This window comes from Scomber japonicus, chromosome 18, assembly GCF_027409825.1.
Source record: "Scomber japonicus isolate fScoJap1 chromosome 18, fScoJap1.pri, whole genome shotgun sequence".
NCBI lineage: Eukaryota > Metazoa > Chordata > Actinopteri > Scombriformes > Scombridae > Scomber > Scomber japonicus.
In genome coordinates, this window is record NC_070595.1 from 4,817,591 (window position 1) to 4,841,165 (window position 23,575).

General features: G+C 40.1%; 1 protein-coding gene across 1 annotated transcript; it reads left to right on the plus strand.

Annotated features, from left to right (window-relative positions):
* The first annotated feature begins 11,248 nt into the window (after positions 1–11,248).
* hoxb9a (homeobox B9a) lies at positions 11,249–23,176 on the plus strand. Its single transcript, XM_053337845.1, has 2 exons — positions 11,249–11,861; positions 22,941–23,176. Exons 1-2 carry the CDS (start codon positions 11,249–11,251, stop codon positions 23,174–23,176), a joined length of 849 nt encoding a protein of 282 aa, XP_053193820.1.
* The last annotated feature ends 399 nt before the right edge of the window (positions 23,177–23,575 follow it).

Here is a 23,575-nt window from a genome sequence, read left to right on the forward strand (position 1 = left end):
GCTGTGGCCTCATTGTGTCTATATCCCGCTGAGAGGTCCCTGAATGTCTGTACACATGTCATTGTAAAGGCAAACCTATGGGCGAGTAAACAACCCCATCATTGTAACCTCTGCCACTCTTTGTCAGTAAGTCACAGAATCACACAGACACTTTTACAAGAATCCTGAGAGTGTTTCCTTTCCAACGATACCAGACACATCTCTGAGTCTCAAACTATGTGGGATCTGTGCTGTTCACAACTCGGGCATGTCGTTTAGGCTAACAGCATAAAAAATAGGGGACTGTATTAAGAGGTTAAATAAATGACCACAATATGTATTCAGTGTTTTTTCAGAGAGTTATATTTTGGTCAGGGTACCTCTGAAAACCTCTGAAGCTGTATTTTACATGAAGCATGTTCCTCACAGTTTAACCTGGCTTCATACTTCGGCTGTGTAGCAAAACATTGTACAAACCCAAAGACTTCTTTTAAATTTTAATGGAGATTCCAAAGTATCCAAAGATGCTAAATATATATCAGGCTAAATTTTAGGGATATATGTGTAAAAACATGCAATATATCAATATATCCAGAATATTTCCACTTGCTCAGCATGAACATTGTATAATAGCATCAAAGTCGAGCTGAAACAAGCCGATACATAATGTATATGACACTTTCAGACAGTGTGGAATAAGATGATTTAACAACCATAAAGCTACTGAGGGCTGGATTTACGGTTAGTTTAAGCTTTGGGTTAGGCAGGTTTCAAATTTGATTTCACAGACAAAGCATTTGTCTATAAAATAAAACTGATGGTCGCAGAAATGTAAAACAATTTTCAGTTTCTGTGTGTATGCTGTGTGTATGTGTGTGTGTGTATGTGTGTGTGTGTGTGTGTGTGCTGTGGCGTAGAGGTCAGATTGAATTGGCCTTCCCCTCACGCTCTCGCCGGACTGCTGTGATGATGAACGCTGGCCGTGTTCATTTTCAAACATAATATGTTTTATGAAGTTGAGCGTGCTGCCACGAAGCTGTAAATCTGTTCTCTCTCTTTCTCTCCTGTGTCAGCGGCCGAGGGTTTCTGTATAATTTGCAGTGCGTTTAATAGCACATTAACATTTAGCAGCCACAGTTCACTGTCTGGCTGCGTTCTGGCGTCAGTACAGCACAAGCCCAGTACGAGCTTCCCATTCTCTCAACGTTACATCAAACCCAGGATGTAGATTGTTGTTGACATCCAGATTGTAAATGAAGCAGTTCGCTCTAAAAAGTCATGGTGCATTTTATTGAAATCCACTAACATTTAATCATCATCACCACAGCCAAACGTGGATAACTTTGTTAGTCTCAACATCAAAAAGCTGTAATTATGAGTTCTCGCTTCACAACCGTCATGAAATGGAAGAATCATTGGAACAGGCATTCATCAAACTGATCATTTTGAAGTTTATAAAGACTTTTAAAAAAATAATGGAAGGGCATCAGCGTGCCTCTCAGATTTATGGGCCAAATTAGCTTTGGAAAAACATTTGAGTTTCCTTTGGCTTAATTGCAAACATGAAACTTTTTTCACTATCAAACATTTTCAGCCTTCAGTTACAAAACGTATGAAGCACAACCAGAGATATCAGCTTTTTTACTCCATGTGTGCTTCTACTGGGGCAAAACCTGGTGCCTACATTACCCACAATGCAACCTGACCCAGAGAAATTTGGATATATTATGCTAGTAGCCTCCACACTGCCAATTTTTTTGTCATTTAATATAAAGAAGTACTGCAATGTAAAAAATGTTCCTTTATAACACAAGTCTTTAATTGATTTTTTTTATTAAAGTAAGAGCAGTATTAGATGAGTTAAATGTATCATAATGAAAATGTACTTTATATATCATATTATATATCACGTTACTGTATAATGTGCAGGTACTATTATAATATTATGGCTGGTTGAGGTGGAGCTCAGATACAGATGAGGTTAAACAAAAATAAATCAATTAAAACAAATTCACATTTTATACGATCATCGTGTGTAAAACCTGAATCTGCAGAGTATAGCTATCAGGCAAATGTTTCTCTTTGAAATGTAGAGCAGTAAAAGTTTATACCACCATAAAACAGGAACCTCAGAGTTGTACTTAAAACACTCGGTCTGTTTTTGCACTTATTCACATGATTGTGAGGTCAGAGTTGAGGTCAGACACCTGACTTCAACAGCCAACAACATTCAGACATTTGACCATAAAACAGGCCTGTATGTTTACTGATCCACTGTCCTATAACTGTGAAACTATAAAAACTACTAATATCTAATAATCTATTCAATAATAATAATAATAATAATAATACATTTAGTTGCAACTGGACTTTTTATTCCTAGTGAAGCTCAAAGTACTACAGTATGAATTGATACACTGTAATGAATTTCATCTTACTGTATTTAATAATAATTGTAAAATACTGTTAAATATTCATCCCCCACATTTAAATTAATAGTTAATAGAGCCGTCTAATTAAAAACAGTGAATAGCTGTAATTCAACAGCATTGAATAATATTTTCTGTCAAGCTGTGGAAATATATCCTTTCATCCCTTTATAAGTCCAGCCACCATCCATCTGCATTGTACTGATGATTAAGACTAATTATTTTACATTGATTTTTTTACAGTGTAGAACAAACAACATGATGAAATGAGCAGTAAGAGTTCAGATCAGTCTTTTTAGGCCTGTTTTAAAAGAGTCTGGGGTCTGTGCTGCCCTCAGATGGTTAGGACGGCTTCTCCACAAGAGAATAAGGGCCCATCCCCCATGCCTCCATGCGGCACAGCTTATTACTGGGGGCCCAGAGGAGCAAGCTGCTGGTACATATAAGGGTGAGTGTGGAGGTTTGTTGTAGAGTCTGTTCTTATTAAAGGTAAGGAATGATGGATTGATTCAGAGGAGTGAATCCTGATGCACACAGGAAACCAGAATTGGTGTTATATGTTTGTGTTTTTTTGCACGCTCATCATTATTGTGGCAGCGTTGTTGTGGATGTACTGGAGCTCCTGGATGTTACTGCTATAGGGATCACTGTGAAAAGCATATTGTGTTGTTGCAGTCATGAAGCTGAGTCAGCACTTTAACATCATCATTTCTTTTCATATAAACTGTTTTTTTTTGTAAATCAATTATGAAATATAATGAAAACTGTCCAACTTGCATCTCAGCTAGATGATAAAGATGCTCATCATTCCTTTCTTGCATCACACTCCTGTTCTCAATCAAGTGTTTACACCTCATCTCCCCATTTACACCTAATATTAAAACATACATTCATTATGTGGATAAGGCATCCAATTACAATGTAATATAGTACAAGTGTTAAGTAGCTTTAAAAAACAATATTTGATTCAAATATGAATACATCAGATTTGAACTCAAGTACAAGACTGAATGTATTTGTTTTTTAAATACTTTGTGACAAATGCAACATTGTCAATTTTGCAACATTACAAACATTCACATTGATACAAACAATCTCCAGAAGGCATTTTGTAAATGTAATAAAGGACATACGATTATATCCACACTTTGCTTGTATGGCTTGTACATCATACTGTGATCAACTGTGAAAAATCCTATTCATTTTTTAAATAATTGTAATACAGTAATACTTGTAATATGGTATCCTAAATATACTGTCAGGGTTTGTTTTTGTTGTTTTGCTATTTAGATTTAATAAGATGTAATTAAAAGGAATGTCAAACTATTTAAAGTCCCACTCCACTCAAAAATGTGTTTTTCCTTCTTGTTTTTACCGTTGGATGTTTGAGCTTCACCATGCAGAGTGATGTATGTGCACAGTCCAACACTTAAAGGCTGGTTTCACATTCATCTGCTGAAGAAATAAAGCTTCTCTGCTGCTCGTCTTTAAATCTACCCACATGTATGATTTGCAGCATCGCCACCAGTTTGGACCAAGTGTGCAACTTCCACCAGTGGGATGTGGAAACTTAAAGCCTTCAGAGCATAAACACTAAGAATGAACTTAACAGTGAAGAGAGGAAACATCTTGTATCCAGCAGTTCAACATGTGAAATGAACTCATATTTTGCATATTCACAGATTGTGGAATCAGCTGATTTTTAAGAATTTAAACGTGAGTAATTGAGCATTTTTGCGGCAAAAATAATGTCAGGCAATGTTTTTCCAGCACACTTACTATTTTTTTCACTATATCTGTGAGAATAAGTACAGAGAATGACATTATTTATAATGCATGCACTGTTTTTCATTTGACAAAAGTTTGGTAACCACATGCATGCACAGCAGGAACTCTCTTTACACGGACACACATAATTATAAGCGTTTAATCCACATAAAAACAACTTAATGTAAACCCAGAATTGTCACAATATCTCTGACATTGTCATCGGATCCTTTAAATAAACTTCTCCAACTGTAAACTAAATTGAGCAGTAGATTGTAATTCAAAGCTACGGCGTTTATTGTAACCCACATTACAGAGTTAAGATATGTTTAGCCAGTAAATGAAGTGTTGGAAGTGCTCTAATGTTCCATTTGTGGTGTGGAACGACACAAATGTATGAGAAGCAGATATGACTGAGGATGGAAGAGTATTTTAATCCTTTAAACTGAGCTTCCTGTTAATTAGTGTCAAGCTTTCACAGCTAGGAAAGAACCCAACCCCCAAAATATAAGAAAATATAGAATAAAATAAGAATAAAAAACAGCGTGTTAGCCAATTTCCAAATATCCAATTTATTTTATTATTGTCGCTTGTACAGTTGACACACAAACATACTCATATTCACTTAGATGGTACATTTACTATATAACACGTTTCCAGTCTTCTGACTAATAAAATAGCTTTTACACTATATGTCAACATTCATGCATTCATACACACAACCTGTTCATCAGAAGGAGTTTCTAATAATTCACACACACATTCTCACACACTTACACACACTCACAGCGATGGTACAGACCTAGAGAGAAATTTGGCGTTCAGTTTACAGACCGGAGGAGCCAGAGATCGAACAGCTGATTTTTGGATGAGCTGCTCTGCCTACTGAGTCACAGATCATAATGTAATATAAAACTCACAAAAATGATCATTTCACTACAGGAATTTGGTGTTAAATGGTAATAATGTTGAAGGTTGGGGGTCAGATATTTTTTGGTAGAAATGTCCCATTAGGGCACCTGTACTGTACATCATGTCATATTATACAGTAGAAGTTATAGTGGTTTAGGGTAATGTATAATCTAGGTACAAATAACGTATATTATAGGGTAAGTTTATACAGAAGAAGGTTTAACTTTCTGTTCTGGTGCAGAATATAGAGGGAAAAAAGTAAATGACGTTCAATCAGTTGAATGAGCTCCATAATGTTGTTTTTCTCAAAATTGACATATTGGTCCTCACTAGCTGTCTTGTTTGATTTTCATTAAAAATATATAAATAAATAAATAAAAGACTGCCTCTGCTTCCCAAAAACATTACACTACACTGCCCTCAGTAAAATAATGTTTTTTATAATTATATTATATTATAATTAATATTATCCTCCAACCTTTCTGACACTAATTTTCATACAGTCCCTAAATTAAAAATTCAATTTGTTTACAGTGTCGTGCTAAACTCACATAGAGGGATGGGATGTGATTGGTTGCCTTAGTTCATCTCAGCATAATTTGAATTTTGTATTTTAAATTGTAATATTTTATAAAGTTTCTTTTAAAGTAATGAATGACGTCATATGTTTTTGTTTCTGATGGATTGTCTGAAATGTTCTTTTAAAAAGTTCATCTCTCTCTCTCTCTCTCTCTCTCTCTCTCTCTCTCTCTCTCTCTCTCTCTCTCTCTCTCTCACACACACACACACACACACACACACACACACACACACACACACACACACACACACACACACACACACACACACATTATGCATCAAATAATGAACATAAACATTAAAAAACATGATTTGAGACGTAAATCAAGACACATAAATTAGATAGTGGTGACGTAACTTTTAAAGCACACGTGACATTGGACCTTTTCATGTCTGATGGCTTTATAGACATAACTGTGTTCTGTCGTCATACTTTATTGCATTATTGCATGAGAATAACAGCATCATTCCAAACTAAAGGTCATATACATGCATCTATAGAATATTTTTTAATAAAGCGGGAGGTTTTGAGCAGATAGACGGAGGTATTGGACGCACACACACACACACACACACACACACACACACACACACACACACACACACACACACATATACAGCAGCAGCAGCAGTAGAAGGACTTTCCTCAGCCTATTTTTTGTCCTTTTTTTTTTTTTACAACTCTTCTCCAGCTTTTTGATGCGTTTGAGGACATTTCTCATGTCTGCTGAGAGCCCGTCTCTATACGTCCTGCTACTTTTCTGTCGCTTGCAGTCAGTTAATAACTCTCTACTGACTTCATTTACAAAGACAACTTTACCATCTGAGCTGTAAAGAGGCTCAGGGAAAAGCCTGGAGCCTCCTTAAGCTTTTCAGCTGAGAAATATGATGCTGCACATGATCTATGATGGCCAGGCATGGGCCGTTATTAAAATATATAGCTGGTAGCAATCTAACAGGTTATCATGCTCAATTATAAAGCATCTGCTTGAAGTATAAAATCCATATCAGTCAGTACAAATATAGGTATTAAATGTGCATCATTCAGATAGTGGAATGCAATGAGGTTATTTGTCTTTAATTATATACTAGTGCATGTTTGTTGTGCTAAATATTGAATTACATCACTAAAGAATGTATATTAAATTTGAAGTCTATATAACAAACAAGACAATATTTAACATAAACAGATATGTACATTAATCAATCTAGATCAGATCATCTGAGTTAATATCTCCGCCTTTATTTGACGTCATATACACATTTTAAATATTAATACGTACAAGCATACATTTTAAATATACTTTACATAGCCTGTATAAAACATACCGTTCTCTTATGAATGGCCCCCAATATGTTTTTAATATTATTATTAATAGCTCACCATTCATACTGTTTTAAAATCAGCTCGTATGTATTAACAGTGTTGTCAGTTCTGTCGCTATAATCTCACATCTGTAGCAGCAACTTCATTATACTCATGATTTCATTTGACAATTCAAAGCGCGCACATTGCAATAATCAAACTGATAAATATAGTTGAGATAAAAAACATTATTTCCATTGTGCTCCAAAGACATTCAGTATTTCGAAGCATTGTTTATAATATTTGATTTGGGATATCAAACCAAGTAAGGCAGTGTAATTTTCAATAAGTCAGTAACCTACAATGATTTATTTTTTAAAGCATTTATAAAGTATAATATACATATATATAAATATCTAAATATGTCTGGATATTAATTTGACCCACTTTCTGGATCTAAAAAAATAAAAAAAAATAAAAAAAATGAGGAAAGGGAAATTTGCGGCCATTGATATTTCTAACTCTTTTAACTCATTATCGATGCTGTGATATTGGAGTAATTGGGTTTTATCGATTATACCGTTATATCACTAATGTAAAAAAAAACAAACAAAAACATAACAAACAAAACATAATAATCTTAATAGACAATATTAAATTATCTTTAACCCTCTAACAGGATTTCTAAGTGATGGATTCAGTGTCTGCATCTCAACACTTTCCAGACACAATATTTCACTCAGAATAAAATTCCCCGTGGATGTGCGCGAGGTGTAATTACAAATCCTGTGTAAATGTATGCTTTCTAAATCCAGTTCCTCTGCTGGAAATGAAGGCTTTCACTCCAGGAAAACCAGAATTACAGTCTGGAAATTCAAAACACCAGAGATAATCTCGACCTTAATTCAACCTTCTGATTTTTTTTTTTTTTTTTTTTTTGCTGGGGGGGGGGGGGTTGTCATGTTTGACAGAAAACTGCGTAATGCGAAAAATGAAGCTTTTGTCCACGATGAGTTCACGAGCATACTTTTGGCTTTCTTAAGTTTATTAAAGTCCTCTTTTTTTATGAGCCAGCTGGTTTTATGGTCGTTCAGCTACCTGGTCATGGGAATTACTATTAAATCCTATGCTTGAAAAGGAAAGGAAATACTATAAATGTAATATATTGTACTGTAAATACTAAACGTTCATTGGTAGCTTGTAAACCTAAAATGCCCTTGTCGATTGATGTGTTCACGGCTTACTCTGGGTTAAAAAAATCACTCATCTTAAAAAAAACAGTTATATGAGAAGATTTGACTTGAGCTGAAAGTTTAATGTCGATTTGCCAGATGCTTCAAATTGGTTACAATTTTTTTATGAACTTGGCTGTGTGACGAGATATAAAACACAGCGCAGAGTGAAATGACGAGGCTGAACTGTGCGCGTGCTCTATACAATAGTCATTACTACAGGAAAAAGTAGCGTTGTTGGCCATACGGGACCTCCCAGTGGGCCGATCTCTCTGCGTCAACCTGCGTAATGACTGATTGAAAAAAAAATTGACTTCATAATATTGGAAGTGCAATTTGAAATTTGTGGCCAATATGAAGAGCAATAATGAAACAAGACGCATGGCATTACGTATAGTTTTGGATTTAACCCCAAACATTTCGTAGAGTTAGAATAATGTGTGTGTGTATATATATATGTGTGTGTTTTTGTGTGGATGAGATGGAAGTCACTTCTGTTAAATGAGTGAGGCAACTTGTAGAAAATGAAGGTGGTTAGCAGATAATGTCTTCAAGCTTTTCCAGCGCCAGTGTCTCCAATTAACGCCTGTCTGATTCGCAGCCCTGCCTGCATGGGCGGAGGCCCACCGAAAATTAAAATTCCCACAGCCTGCGGTCTGAGGAGAGGCCATTTTGACTGAAAAATATCCCGAGCATCTTATGACTGAAAAACAAAATAGGGTTTCTACTCTAAACATGCCAGAAACGCAGCGTAAAGTGCAGGCTGGGGATTATATCATTGGAAAACAGAACGCTTTGTAATTTAAAAAGGATACATGCACGAGGAGCAGTGTGTGCGTGTGTGTGTAACATTCTGTGCTCCATCACACTGCTCCACTACACACACACACACACACACACACACACACACACATACAACACTGTTACTATTATTACTTGTTTACTCGTTTTCTATTGGATAAAGCTCATTCAGGCCACAGTAAAGCTATTTAATAATCACACATTATTGCATCTAAAACGTCACAAACTTGACTTTTTTTTAAGTCTGGTCCTTACTGGGTTGCTGTTATCCAAAGGAAGCTGTCCAGATGAGCTGGAGATTGGTCCTGTAAGACGGAGGGAAGTGAGAGGAATGTGCTAAATTCAAGCTCAAAGGCCAAAGCTGGGCGCCAGAGTCGCGACTGATGTTTAAGGACTCTTTGGTTTTTAGAGTTTTTGTTGCTGCTGCTGCTCCACTAGCCCGCTGAGTCTGCTCCAACTCATCATTTCTCCTGAGCAGATCTGAAGGCTTGCTCTATAGCATACCTTTATCCTCGTAAATAACCATGTTAGCACCATAAGCAATGCGTAGTTCGTATTTAATCGTCGTAAATAACGACGTTAGCTGCGTATGAGGCGCAGAGGTCGGATTTATAGCCCCGACTATACCAGCCATCCCCAAATAGTCCAAGACTCCATGTCTGTAATAATTATAAAGAAATAGAAAGACATCCTGGTGACTTTGATTAAGGTCAGTAGGAAGTCAAATGTCTAAGACTCCCAGTCTGTTGCTGGTCTTCAGTCTCCTCATTAAAAAAGCCCAAATGACGGATTTTTCTACCTCAAAGCTTGACTGGGAGGCTTTGAGCACAAGTGGACAGCAGCTCCAGACCAGCAGAGCGAGCTGGCCTTGTATTCCAACAACAGAAGAACGCTTTGATGACTACTACCAGAGTCCAGCTTCAGCCCCCCCCCCACCCGGAACCTCCACCGAGCTCCGGTCCGAGGTGTGTTTACTCATGGCAGCCTGACCGCGGAGTGAGAAGCGCCCTTTTTCCCGGCAGGGAGGAAGGCTGCAAGCAGGCTCACTCTCGTTTACGGTGCGCACCACCACAGGCCATATATCAGCCCTATAAAACCAAAGCAGCCGCCCTGATGTAGGATTTTATTATGGTATTAAACGGACCCCAAAAAAGTAGTTGAAGTAGTTTGCGCTGTAAAGACAAGGGGCATAACCACGCAGGGCCCGATTTAATGACGCTCGTTAACAAAAATGACTGTTAATCTGCCAATAAAAGTGTGTCAGGAGGCTCTGCAGCTCACACTAAGCTTCAGACTACATTCAGAAAGCGGGTAAATAATTAAACACACCTAGGTGAGAATTTTACAGTCTATCTAGTCTCGGATAGAAAATGACTCTACTTGTGACTCGTCTTAAATATAAGACTGTTGGCGAGTAAACTTAATGGTGTTTTAAATGCAGACTCCCTGATGCTGAGATTGATTGGCTGCGTACAATTCAACAAGAGTGGATGTGCTTACGGTAATGCGTCTCGTGCACTTCACACTGTGACGTGCACGCGCATCTATTTTGATTAGGTTAGAAATAAATAAATAAACACATAAATACATAAAAATAATGGCGCCACTTATTTGTCAGCCATTGTCTCTGCTCTGCATTTCATGCATACTGTCCAGACGGAGCGTAATTTAACGCTTTTATATAATTCCAGTCTGACAGCAGCCATAGACACGCGGACCAGATATACGGACGGACTGTTCATTTTGCATATTGCATATAAACAAGACAATTTATTTAGAAGGGGCAATCTATTAAATAGAGAGAGGTGGACTGAGAGAGAGAGAGAAAGAGAGAGAGAGAGAGAGAGAGAGAGAGAGAGAGAGAGAGAGAGAGAGAGGCCCGCGTGCAGGATTGATTTACGCTCCATTACGCTTTATCAGGCTGGAAGAAAAAGTCCGGCCAATCAGTTTGCGCCTCTCGCACATACTCTACAAACCCCCGCGCACAGTGCGAGGCTGTCACACTTTGTTTCGCTATAGTGAGCTAGTTGTTTGGAAGCAAGGGGGCTAGTGCAGAGAGAGAGAGAGAGAGAGAGAGAGAGAGAGAGAGAGAGAGAGAGAGAGAGAGAGGAAGGGAGGGGGCCAACTAGCAAAGGACAGAAGAGAGAAAGAGAGAGAGAGGGAAAGAGAGAAAAATCTCGTAATGTCTCTCTTCTTCTTCTCCGTTTAGTGAACTCGCGGCGTTTCGCAGATAATGTCCGAGAATGTCCATTTCTGGGACTTTGAGCAACTATTACGTGGACTCCATCATAAGTCACGACAGCGATGAACTCTCAGGCCCGGCTCGCTTCCCCAGCGTCCAGTATTCCAGCTCGAGCTCCGCCGCTGCCGCCAGTGGAAGGCAGCCTGGCGGCGCGGCGCACGCGGAGCATCCCCATCCTGAGTCGTACCCATCCTGCAGCTTCCAGCCCAAACCTCCGGTCTTTTCTTCTTCCTGGAGTCCCTTCAGTCCTCACCACGGTGCCAGTGGTCTCCCTACTGTCTACCACCCGTACATCCCAACCCAGCACGTGCCCGCAGCGGACACACGATACCTACGCTCATGGCTCGACTGCGCGCCGCGCGGCTCCGAGTCTGTACCGGGGCAGGGCCAGACGGGACAGGTCAAGCTGGAGCCTCAGCTCGGCCATCTCGGAGGGGAGATCCCACCCAAAATCGGCGGACAGCTTCAACACGAGACCACCACGTATATCTTGGAGCCGACGTCCACGGCAACGCGCGAGTTAAGCCTCCATCCAGCCGCCATCCCGGGCGCAGGGTTCGAAGAAAGTAAGGACATTTGTGAAGGGAGTGAAGACAAAGACGGCCTGGATCAAAGTAAGTTATTAAAGCAGGAAATAGCGCGCGGGAGAGGGAGAGAGAGAGCGGATAGAGAGAGAGATTGTAAATGCTTTTAATGCCGCCATAAAACAAGAACAAAGAGCCGGGGAGCCAAAGTGCCCCCCACCTCCTGCTCTCTAAGTTTACTGTGATATTCACCCGTATCATACATGCAGCTCCTGCACGAACGGACCATAGAAAAAAAAGACAGAAATAACAGACTTTACCGTAAACTGTCCGCTGCTTAGAAAGTTTTCCCTCAGTTTTTTTTAATGTGGCACCAAACTTCAGATATAGCGTTGGGTGGGCGGAATAGCACGAGCAACTTAGAATATCATTTAACCCGTTACAATAACACTAAACAGTCTTATAAAATGAACAGAATATCAGCACCTGTCACAGTCATGTAGACATGAAACCATCACAAAGAACTATTGTATTAGCTTTCTTTGTATTTAGGTGATGTTGTTCTTGTATCCACATTATGACAGTTATATGTAGTGAGCAGGGGAAGTGGAATTTATCAGGATGGTAAATACATTTGTACAGTAATACACATGAATAAAGACCACTATGAGTATATTACAGTGACTTCTGAAACCTTTTAAAGTTACCTAGAGTAACTCAGGAGGAACAATTGAGGAAGATTGTAGTCAGATTTTTCACTTTTTCTAATCTGCAGCTTTTTTTAAAATATAAATATATAAGTGTGGCAGTATTTAGAGAGCGTTTCAGAGTTTGGGTAACCTCTTCAGATTTCTAAGTGATTTCCAGGGCATGCGCACTTCTGTCTTGTTTGGAAAGGACCAAGTGGTCGGTGATTCAGATTAGTCTTTTTTAGTGCAGGTTTATTATAGGTCTGAGGGTCTCTCTTTCTCTCTCTCTTTATCTTTCCCTTTATCCCCTCACACCCTTTACATTCACACATATTCTTATGTCTGAGCTCCACTGCGCTTTAACGCTCCTCATGTCAGTCAGCATGTAACAAGCCAGACTGATTTCACAGTCCAGTTCACAGCTGGAGTTTGTATAAATTTTACAGAGGATACAGTGTGTTTAGACGTGTAGGCCTTCTGATTCTACAGCACTGTGCAGAGTTAAAGTGATCTAATCAGCAGTCAGTACTGGTCTACAGAGCTTTACTGGATGCGTTATAGAGAGGGAAGTAAGCAGTCATATAATAAGGTGACCCTGTGTTGTGTAGTGGCGCTTCTGGGAGGAAAGTCAGTGTTTTCTGCTTTGCTTTTACATGAATTCTGCAGCCAACAACTTTCCACTATTTCCCCATAGAGACATGTGCGTATTAGTGGAGGTGAGGAGTGACGCTCTATTGTTTTATTTCTCTTCAGATATCCTCACTCTTCATAATAAGAAGGATAAAGCAGCGTATTGTTTCCACTCCCCTATTCAACTATCTCCCCTGCTCATCAGCTGAACATATCCTCTATAGGCATGTCTTCTTCTAGAAAAATCATAAAAATCATAAAAAGGAGCGAGGTCGTTCATCATTTTTGGGAGCCCGGCGGCTCGGAGCCGCAGAGCAGGCTAGATTAGTTCTCAATAGAGCAGAGGCCTCATAACTCAGCCTGCAGCATAGACTGACTGTGCTGTACGGGACTCAACGTCGTTCACATGTGAGGGTGACGGAAGGAAGAGCACCCCGGACTGTAAAAGAAAAAAACACACACACACACACACGCGAGCGCGTAAAAATCTACAAATGATGTAAAATCATGCAGCGGGTTCTGATGGTGTTTCAATGTGTGGAAAACATTATTCAACTTCAACTATTATATGTATATCAGTTTATATCTGGGACACTATCATTTTTAAAGCTAAGGGAATTTAAGCGTGTCTTAATATTATTTTCAACTTCTAATTTTCTATATAAAGAAAATAAAGAAAAAAGCGCGCTGTAACGTCACAGTTATCGCTTATTAAACGCATCTAGCTGATTCTTAAAGGAATAATTTTAAAAAATCAATTAGATGATTAATTTTCACAGCGGGCATAACTGTACTCATGTTATTACAGGCTGCAGTCTGTCGGACATACCGTCGCATATGAGTCGCTGTTTTATTCATCTGCTCTCTGTAATAATAATAATATCTTACCTGTCATGAAATCGCAATCATCTTGATATAAAGCCATGTATTTGGCCAGTACAACACGGGTTTGTTCTGTTTTTGTATCATCACTCGCACTAACAACAACATTTAATCCATCATTTGTTGGCGGGCTTGGCTCACATTCAGCAGTCTGACACTCTTTCCCTTTTTGACTTATTTTGGGGTGGGACAGAGAAACGCTCCCTGGAAACAGATTCATTCTGTTTTATTTTTCATACATTTTTCTTTCACCGAAGCTGGATATGAACTCTCTCTCTCTCTCTCTCTCTCTCTCTCTCTCTCTTTCTTTTTTTCCCTTCCCTTCCTTCCTCTTAATCCCGCCGGATAAATCTCACTTCTGCCACAAGAGACTGAGCCATCCGTCTGGAGCGCGTGACAGTTGAGATCGGTCTACGTGCGCGTGCGCGTGCGTGAGACAGAGGGAGAGGTGGAGGGACCCACCCCCCACCCCTCCTTCACGTTGGCCTTTTCAGAAGAAGAAATACAAATTACAAAAAATACCTCACATTCTCACATACACACACTTTATTATTGGACTGGCACTTTCACACACACACACACACACACACACACACACACACACACACATACAGACACATGCTTGGATGCACACTCAGGCACCTTATTACAGCATCTGAGCATGCTATCCATCAGAGCAGAGGGCTGGTTAAGGGCTGGATGGAGCCCAGCAGCCTCCAGTCTGAATTATTAGACTTTCCACCAGTAATGCTGTGTGTCCCAGTCTGGCTCAGTGGTGGTGAAGGCCAGTCTGTAATGGATTCAGTGTTCAAACGGGCAAAAATAAGAATCGCCTCAATAATGAAAGAGTGGGGGGAAAAAAAAGTTTCTTTCTGGGCTGTTTCAGAGCATCAGCAGTTTCTCCTGTGGTTTTGTGTATGTGTATGTGTGTGTGTGTGTGTGTGTGTGTGTGTGTGTGTGTCTACTGCAGTGGGTCAGTGTGGCAGGTAGTGGGAGCTGCACCAACAAGCAAGTGAGAGCTGATTCTATTGTTCACATGGCAGCCATTTTGAACACTGTTAGTGCAAAACTCTTCATATTTCTCTATGAAGGCTAAACACAAGTATAGACACAACTTAGATCTGTAGATGAACTAAATACATGTCGATTACGATGAGTTGATAAGTGCGAACCCTCGCTAGTATACGCAGATAAAAGTTCTTTCCTGTGTACATGAGTATAGTTTGGACTTATCAACATATTGTGATTCATAATAAACCATTGTAGCTAACAGGTGCTTACTTTCTATTTTAATAGCGGAATGGTATTTTTTGTCTAGACATATTGCTCTGTTGATATTAAAACTGACATATTTTTCATCACATATCTACAAAAGTGTAGCAATCTATCTAGAATTATCATTCAACAGCTGTGTGTGGCTCTTTTGTTCTGGTTAAAGGAATAGTTTGACATTTTAGTGAATTATGCTTATTAGTTTTCTTATTTAGAGTTAGATGAGACGATTGATAGCGCTCTCGTGTGTGTGTGTGTGTGTGTGTGTGTGTGTGTGTGTGTGTGTGTGTGTATGTATAGCTTTCACCAGCTTAGCTCAATTACTTAATGTTTATTTATTTGTGAGGGACAGATATGAGTATGCATGGAGAATGGCACAGCAATTATCCAATGCAATGCATCAGAGCATTTATAGCTACTGCTAATTTCCAATGCCCGTCCCTAGAATGGTCTTTAAAATAGCAGGCATAAAACATGTTGACAGATAACATAGTTCAGCTATGTAGTAGATTTTGTTGACCTTATAGGAACAGCAGTACGACACATACACATATAGACACATACATAGATATATAGAAATGCCCACATGCCTACACATGACTACATGATTAATTGGCTTTAAAATAAATCCTTAAGTGTAATTTCAAAATATAGACAATTTTGGTGTGTCTTGAGTCCAGTAGGCAGCACCTTACCATATGTTAGGTCCCTTTATAGAAATTGACATCTGGCCAAATCTGGTATGATACTTTACAGTCCCCTACTGTGATGTTCCTACTGGACAATCCAAAGGCCTGTAACAGTTGTACCATGCATCAGAAAGCCTGAACCAACCTGGCTATGTCAACTCTTTTCTTTAAGACTGGCATTTGGAAATTCAATGTAGTTGTTAGGTCTCCCATGATGTGACAATAGTGTGATCTTATTGGTCTTTTGTCCAATATTTTTCTTGCACGATTGTATAACCTCCTCTTGATGGGAACAGTTAGACCGGTTCTGTCCAAAGGTAACAAAAATCCACCAAAAAGCACCCCAAAAGCTCACTAATTAACACACAGTACATCTGGTTTGTTTCAAAACATCTCACCACAAAAATTACTTTTTTTGGAAGTGTTATCTAACTCTCAGCAAGAGAAGGAAAAGGCACGCCTCCAAAAATACTGTCAGAAATTTGACTTGGTTGAGGTTTCAGTAAGGTTTAGGTCTTGGTCTTTCTCAATTTTAAAGTCAGAAAAAGTGCTTTCTCATGTCTACATCTTAATCATTTGGAGTTAAATGTATCGCAGGCTACAAATTACAGCTCTTCCTTTTTTTACTGTGGTGTCAGACATGTGGCAAAGATTTACAATTTCAATGCATGACAATGTAAATAAAGCTTCAGGGCCAGAAAACAACACTAGTTATTGACATGGGGTAGTGAATATTAACTTTTAACAAGTGATTTAAATGGTCAACATATGTTTTTTGTACCTGTACTGCAAAAAGACCCATTACAGTGCTACATGCCGCTTTACAAAACAGGATTGTAATGTGCTGCTTTCCATAAGGGAAGGAAATAGCGACGTCTGCAACTCTTGGCACTTTTTTGCCATCTAACTAACTATCTAGCCATCCACTGAACCTGCTTTCTCTTCATAAGTCACCTTATAATATCATAATTACTGTGGTTGCTAGTTGGTGTCTATCAATCAAACGTAGTTATCGGCCGTTTTCGGCGACTGGATTTGTGAGCTATGGTGTCGTTTTTCTTGGGACAGGAAGGGCTCAGATGTTCTTAAAACATAAGCTGTATCTTTGTTGCCTTGGTCGCCATGGACAAGCCTGCCACCCACAAGGGTCATAATATGCTGGCACACTGGGCTTTATGTTGTCTCAATGTCATATTTCGCCCCCATTAGACGTTTTCGCACGATAGTTCGGACAATGCCTTTTTATGACGGCCAAATTCCTGCTTTGACTTTATGAGCTGTTAGTGTGCTAAACATTACAGCATGGCACAGTTCTTGGAAGTTCCTTGCCACTGTTTGATAATAAAATCAATTTTGGATGGTTAGTTGGCATTTTAGGAGATCTGAAAGCAAACAATTTGGTACCTCTAATGCAATTTTTACCCTCAACACTAAAAAATCGAAGGCTTTCCGCTTCGAAACTTGGAAATTCGATGAAATGAGTGCATTGTGAAGATGAAATTGTGACATCACTAGCTTGGGTTATATTGGCAGGATGTGGCAAACAAGAGATAATGGGTCAAATAAAGTGAACTGTTCACTTGGAGTCTCACAATTCAGTCTGACGTACTTTTTCGGTCGTCTGCTATGATATACGGTATCTTGGCATGTAACAGCAGGATATATCTGGGGCTGGATTTTCCCTCCCCAGGTATTCAAAATAGCTGCTCTGTGAATAACATCAGTGGAAGCCTACCTTTCAAAAACATCACATCCAGTTAAATCCACCATCCAGCTACAGATTCTCTTTGTGTTACTGGGGCTGGGCGACCATCCAGAATAAACTACAAGATTACACTTCAGCCTTTGTGCTGCTGCTGCTGCTGCTGCTACCGCTCCTGCTGCCAGGCAGAGCCAGAGAAAGTTATTACCCCCGAAGTTTATTAAGTTATAACGCCGGGTGAACAACCCCATTAATTGGCGTGTTGCTGTTGGTGGCTGGGTGAGATGGGGTGTAAGGGTTGGGGGTGTCCGGGGAGATATAATACGACTTCGGGAAATGTAATAACGTGCCTTTGGGATATATGAGGGGTCAATTTCTGGAACTATTAGGGTGAAATTGCAAAGGGACGTAGAAAGAGAGAAAGAGATGGGATGTGATATTAGTCGTGTAGCCGATTCGGTCACTGTTTCCATGCAAGCAGCATTCATCACTTCGGACAGACATAGGCAAAGGCACACATTTGCCAACAATCGAACACATCATGTTGCAGGGCCAAAGGCTACAGCTGACAGATTTAGGGGGAATATCAGTCTTTATATGTATGTGCCTGTCCATGTCACATACATACCAGACATTGCTTCTGGAGCTACATGGATTTAGTCCATAGAGAGAGAACTTCGAGTTAAGACTATGTTCTCTGTTCCTTGCTGTCTGCGCTGTTTTCCCACCCCTTAGAGAAAAAGACGGACCTATCTACGCCGTCCACCACAACTCACAGCCCTCCTCCTCCTCCACCGCCGCCCCTTGTGCCCCCCCTACCCCCAACCCCTTCAACCGGTCCGTCATCCTGGGTGACAGCCACGGTCGCGGCACAGCTCTGAGGGTAATGGATGGTTTTGGAGGTGATTATACACCCGGGGAATGCAAAGCACCCACTTTACCGTGTGACAAAAGCACCGTACACCCCCCCCCCCCCTCCCCTCCCGCCCCCACCCTCACATCCTCTCCTCACCTCTTTACCAGGCATTATTTTGCTCTGAGATGAAATCGATCCTCCTACATGCTGGCCATGCGGGAGGAAATTGATTCCAGAGGGTATTAAGGACGTATTTACTGATGATGGCTGCTAACTAACTCAGCTGGCAGGGATTAGAGAGGGGACTATTTTCCGAAGAGCCACACAGGTACAGAGGTTGGGTGATGTAGTGTATATAATTGGAAGCCATGTTGGCCTTGCAGTCTCGCTTCTGTAACTAATATTTTGAGATTATACCACCAAACTGACAAGAAATGCTTCTCGAAGGATTCAGATGCCTTGACTGTAAAAATACCTGATAAAAAGACATGGATCTACTTTTGTTCAAACATTACAAAAGTACAAAAAAAAAACAAAGTCACATCATGGGGTTGCTCACATTTAGAAACCCTAATTGAACCCGCACAGTCTGGATGTTTTGTACATTTTAAACAGGAAATGTTTATCTTTTCATACAAATCATGATCATGTCCTTAATTAGTTTCCCCCCGATATTTCAGATGGAACTTCTTGTCTCTCTTTGGGAACAAATGTCTCCTTAATCTCTAGTTGTGTCAGTTGATTAGATTTTGCTGATGAATCTGATGTTCTTTCAGACATGACATGACACGCTCACATTTTCATTCTGTGTTCATTTTTGTCCCGAAAGTCGAAGACAGATGATAGACAGACGCAGGCAATGACCGAAGCTGATTCATTAATGAGGAACTGTTCAGTTTTGGGGTCTGTTTCTGCTTTTAGGACCAATTTTGCTTGTATTGTGTCTAGGCTTTAAAGAATTATGGAAGAAAAAATAGTGGATGAAATGGTTGGAAAGACAAAATTAAAAATAGTCATGGCAAGTCCCAATTATGACATACCACATGAAACCAAGACGAACCACATCATACTCTTCCTTTTTTTTCTTACTATTTTAACATTATGACTTACTATCTCTTAATGTGACTTGAAATCGTGAAATGTGTCTTAAGGGAAAACAAATGTGTTGAATTATTTTATTTATTTTTTTGTTTTAACATTCCAAACTTTTTTATTTTTTGGCAGTAATGGCCTTCCATAAAGAATACAAGCTTTGCATATGTATTTAAACCATTACAATTTAGAGAATAATCTACTCCAACACAGTTTGCTGCTCATATTGCCACACAAAAACACTTCTTTGTTTACTACTGGAGGGGGGGGGGGGGGGGGGGGGGGGGAATTAATTGCCATGGATGTCATCTGCATTTTTGTGAATTGGCTTGGCACGATAGCAACTATGATTGTCACGGCAGTAAAATATTACCAGTGAAATTGAAGACAGACAGTGCCTCCACCCAAACTGGCAACTTTGCGTTTGGAAAAAAAGGCTGGGTCCTCGGGGAGGGAAACACATATTCTAATTCTCCCTGCTTGGCGTCAAAAGGCGCTGAAGCCCATGACATGTGAGTGATAAGATCATCCCTTATGCCATTTAAGGCCAGAAGACTGTGGTTGCGTTTCATATTTGAACATAAAATCTCCTTTATAACCCCTTGCCCCGCAGACCTGATCTGCTCCTGGCTGTGCATGCGACAATAAATCTCGTTTTTTTCGCGATTAGACTGAAACAAGAGAAGCTTTTTGGCTCTAGGGTTGCCCTAACTGATTTAGATGGAGCTTATATTCCAAAATTCACCCTGATGGTTAGACTGCATGTGCACTGTGTTTCTTTCAGTCTGACTTCCACTGCCTTAGGAAGGCTTTAACAAAAACAGCCAATGACTACATAAACCAACATTTTTTTTACACTATAAATCCAGAGTGGAATCCCCTTTTGGAGTCACATTTGGATTGGAACGGCACTGCTGACTGAGATGGTGTCACAGATAAAAATGCAGTGAAGAAACAGCATCTTTAAAGGCAATAACACTATAAGGCCCTTTGTTTCTAGTTTACACGTCGCTCCCCACTGCTTTTCATCATCGTAGACAGTCTTTTATAGGTTTTATAAAGACATTTTTCATTTGTCTTAGCTGGTTATGTTAACAACTACAAAATAAATGCATTCTCACAGCTACTTCCAATAGGAAGGCAGCAAATCAAAGCTTTATCTATGTACATTATATTTCCTTTTCCATTTCACAGACTGTAGAGAAGTCTGTGAAAGAGTCTGTTTGTTGGCTTGACTGGCTTGTGATTGACAGGAGGCAGAGCTTTACTTAACCACAGGGAATGATTGCTCTTGGTTACAGGTTTTATTTAGAGGAGCAGAACTGGAAATGAACCAGAACCAGCTCTCGCCTCTCACAGAATGTGTTTTTACAGTTGTTTCAATGTTTATCTTCTGGTGTTTGTGATTTGTTTCCCTCTATAGATTGAGACTCTAGATACCTTGCAATTTTAAGCTTGACTAAAAACAATGTTAAGGGAATAGAAAGATTCAAAATGAGGAAAACGCGCTTTTTTTCTGGTTTTAATGGTGGAGTTGTCCTTTAAAGAGCCTTGGTGCCGTGAGAGACTTCTCAGTGCTTCTCAGAGGAGAAAAAAGCAGATACCTCTCAGCTCTAAACCAGACCCATGCATCCCAAACAAGAAGTCTCTGCTAATTACATCGGTCTGAAAGCCATAAAGTGGGGTGGAGCGTTGGGGTGGTGGGGTTTGTAGAGGGGAGGGGGGAGAGGGGGGAGAAGTCAGGGTGGCCTGGCAAACAAGAGCAATATGAAAGAAAAGGAAAATAAGAGACATGACAAAAACATGGAGACAATGATTCATAATTTGGTTGAAAATTAAGAACGTCCAACTGACAGATCTAGTTTGTTATTGATTATTATAATTCCCACAATGAAAGAAGAAGTTTCAATTGTATTTTTCTTTTTTCTCAAGCGTGTTGAAACTGCTGAATGTCAACAAAAATCCTATATTTTATCACAAGTCTCTTAAAGACTCTGACTGCTTTGCAAAAAAAAGTGCTGCTATAAAGAGAATCTGACTCTTGATTACTTCACTCGTGTGTTTATTTAAGAGGAAATGTGTAATGCTGCTCATTGCAACGCGTCCAACTGAGTCCAGTACAATCTAATGTGTCAAATGTGTGAAGTAAGAAATTGAATGTGTGTAAGCTTAATGAAAGGCGAAGGGTGCGCACAACACAAGAAGTGTTTTTTTCTCTCCTCTAATCCCACCAGGGCCATAAATTTCCCGCCGCTTATTAATTTTGGAGCAATCAGAACTGACGCAGTGACAGCGTGCATTGCTGCAATGTGATCCTCACGCAAAAAAAAAGAAGGGAGGGAGAGAGAGAAAGACAGAGAGACAGAAAAAAGTCAGTATTAGGCCTGTGGAACATCTTCTCGTATTTGTTTCTATTTGCTTGCTGTCATCACTAAGAGAGAATTTTCTGCTCCCGTTTTTGGTCACAATCTGATTTAACCACACACACACGCACGCACACACACACACACACACACACACACACACACACACACACACACACACACACACACACACACACACACACACACACAGAACCAAAGCTCTGACTGACCCTGTTTCAATTCTGTTATCACGAGTCGGTTGCTAACGTTACCTTCACGATTAGAGCATCCTCTGTTTATCCGATGAAGGTCACATTCAAGCAGAAAGCTCCAGAAACAAGTCAGATATCTCCTTCAATTACTGTAGATGAATATACAGTGTGTAATTAAGTCTGGCCGTCAGCTACTGGAGGCTTTAAGTTGAGTTATGGCTTTTCTTATTGGACGGTTGCTTAAATTGGGAATTCAATTTATTCTTAAATCTGGTTCCGTTTATTATGCATAGAATCAAGTTTTAAGCTCCTATAATGAGTTCAATATTAAAAGTGAATATTCTCATCATAGTGTGTTTTATCTATTTTGTTTCATATTATTCAAAGTGTTTCATCTGCGCGTGGAGGAGATCCGTTCTTGTCCCTCTTCAAAGCTGCAAGTTGGACGCAGCAGGCTGTCTGTCTTCCACGTGGTGTAAATAATAAAACGGCCACGGATCCACTTGTGTCAAAAATGCGCCCCTGTTGACACCATAAACCCAGTTTACGCACTTAAGTGTCAATTGCAGAGTCAGGTGTTTTTTCCAGCAAAGCTTTTACGCACAAGGTTTGTGCCACTTTTACGCACAGGGAGACTTAGTCAATTAGATGTAGGTGTGTTTTTTTATTTTTATGTTCTAGAACAGAGAGTTGGAAATAATATGTGAGTTATCTAATTGTCCTCCTTTGCTTTTTTTCTTCTCTCTTTCTCTCTCTCTCTCTCTCTCTCTCCCTTCCTCCAGCTGACCCCTCGGCCAACTGGCTGCATGCGCGCTCATCCCGGAAGAAGCGGTGTCCATACACCAAATACCAGACGCTGGAGCTGGAGAAGGAGTTCCTGTTCAACATGTACCTCACGCGGGACCGGCGGCATGAGGTGGCGCGCGCGCTAAATCTGACCGAGCGACAGGTGAAGATCTGGTTCCAGAACCGGAGGATGAAAATGAAGAAACAGAGCAAGGACCAACCCAAGGACTAGCGGGACTTGCGCTTGCGTGCGCAAGCACACACACATGCACACACACACTCATATATTCAGAAGATGCACATGCACGCACGCTCGCTCACACCATGTATCCAACTACGAGTCCCCCTATTTCTTATGTCGACAACACACATTGCCTTTATATGAACTGCATACACACACACATACACACACGCACACACATCTGCTGTTTTCAATTTGTTTTAACCTTCAAGCACTACTACGTGAGCTTCCTTCCAATCACGCCGATCTATACAACTGATCAATGGCTTTATCGATCGCTAAGAGGCGCTGAGGACGCCGCCACCTTCACTCTGAAGTCTGATGTTCAATAATGGAAGGAAGGAGGCTGGAACTTTGGATTCATTTGAGTCTGTAGTCATTGAAGACGAT

Coding starts and splice junctions, on each gene's coding strand:
- hoxb9a (XM_053337845.1), top strand. CDS start 11,249: ATGTCCATTTCTGGGACTTTGAGCAACTATTACGTGGACTCCATCATA. Junction 11,862..22,940: donor CAAAGACGGCCTGGATCAAA/GTAAGTTATTAA, acceptor CCCTTCCTCCAG/CTGACCCCTCGGCCAACTGG.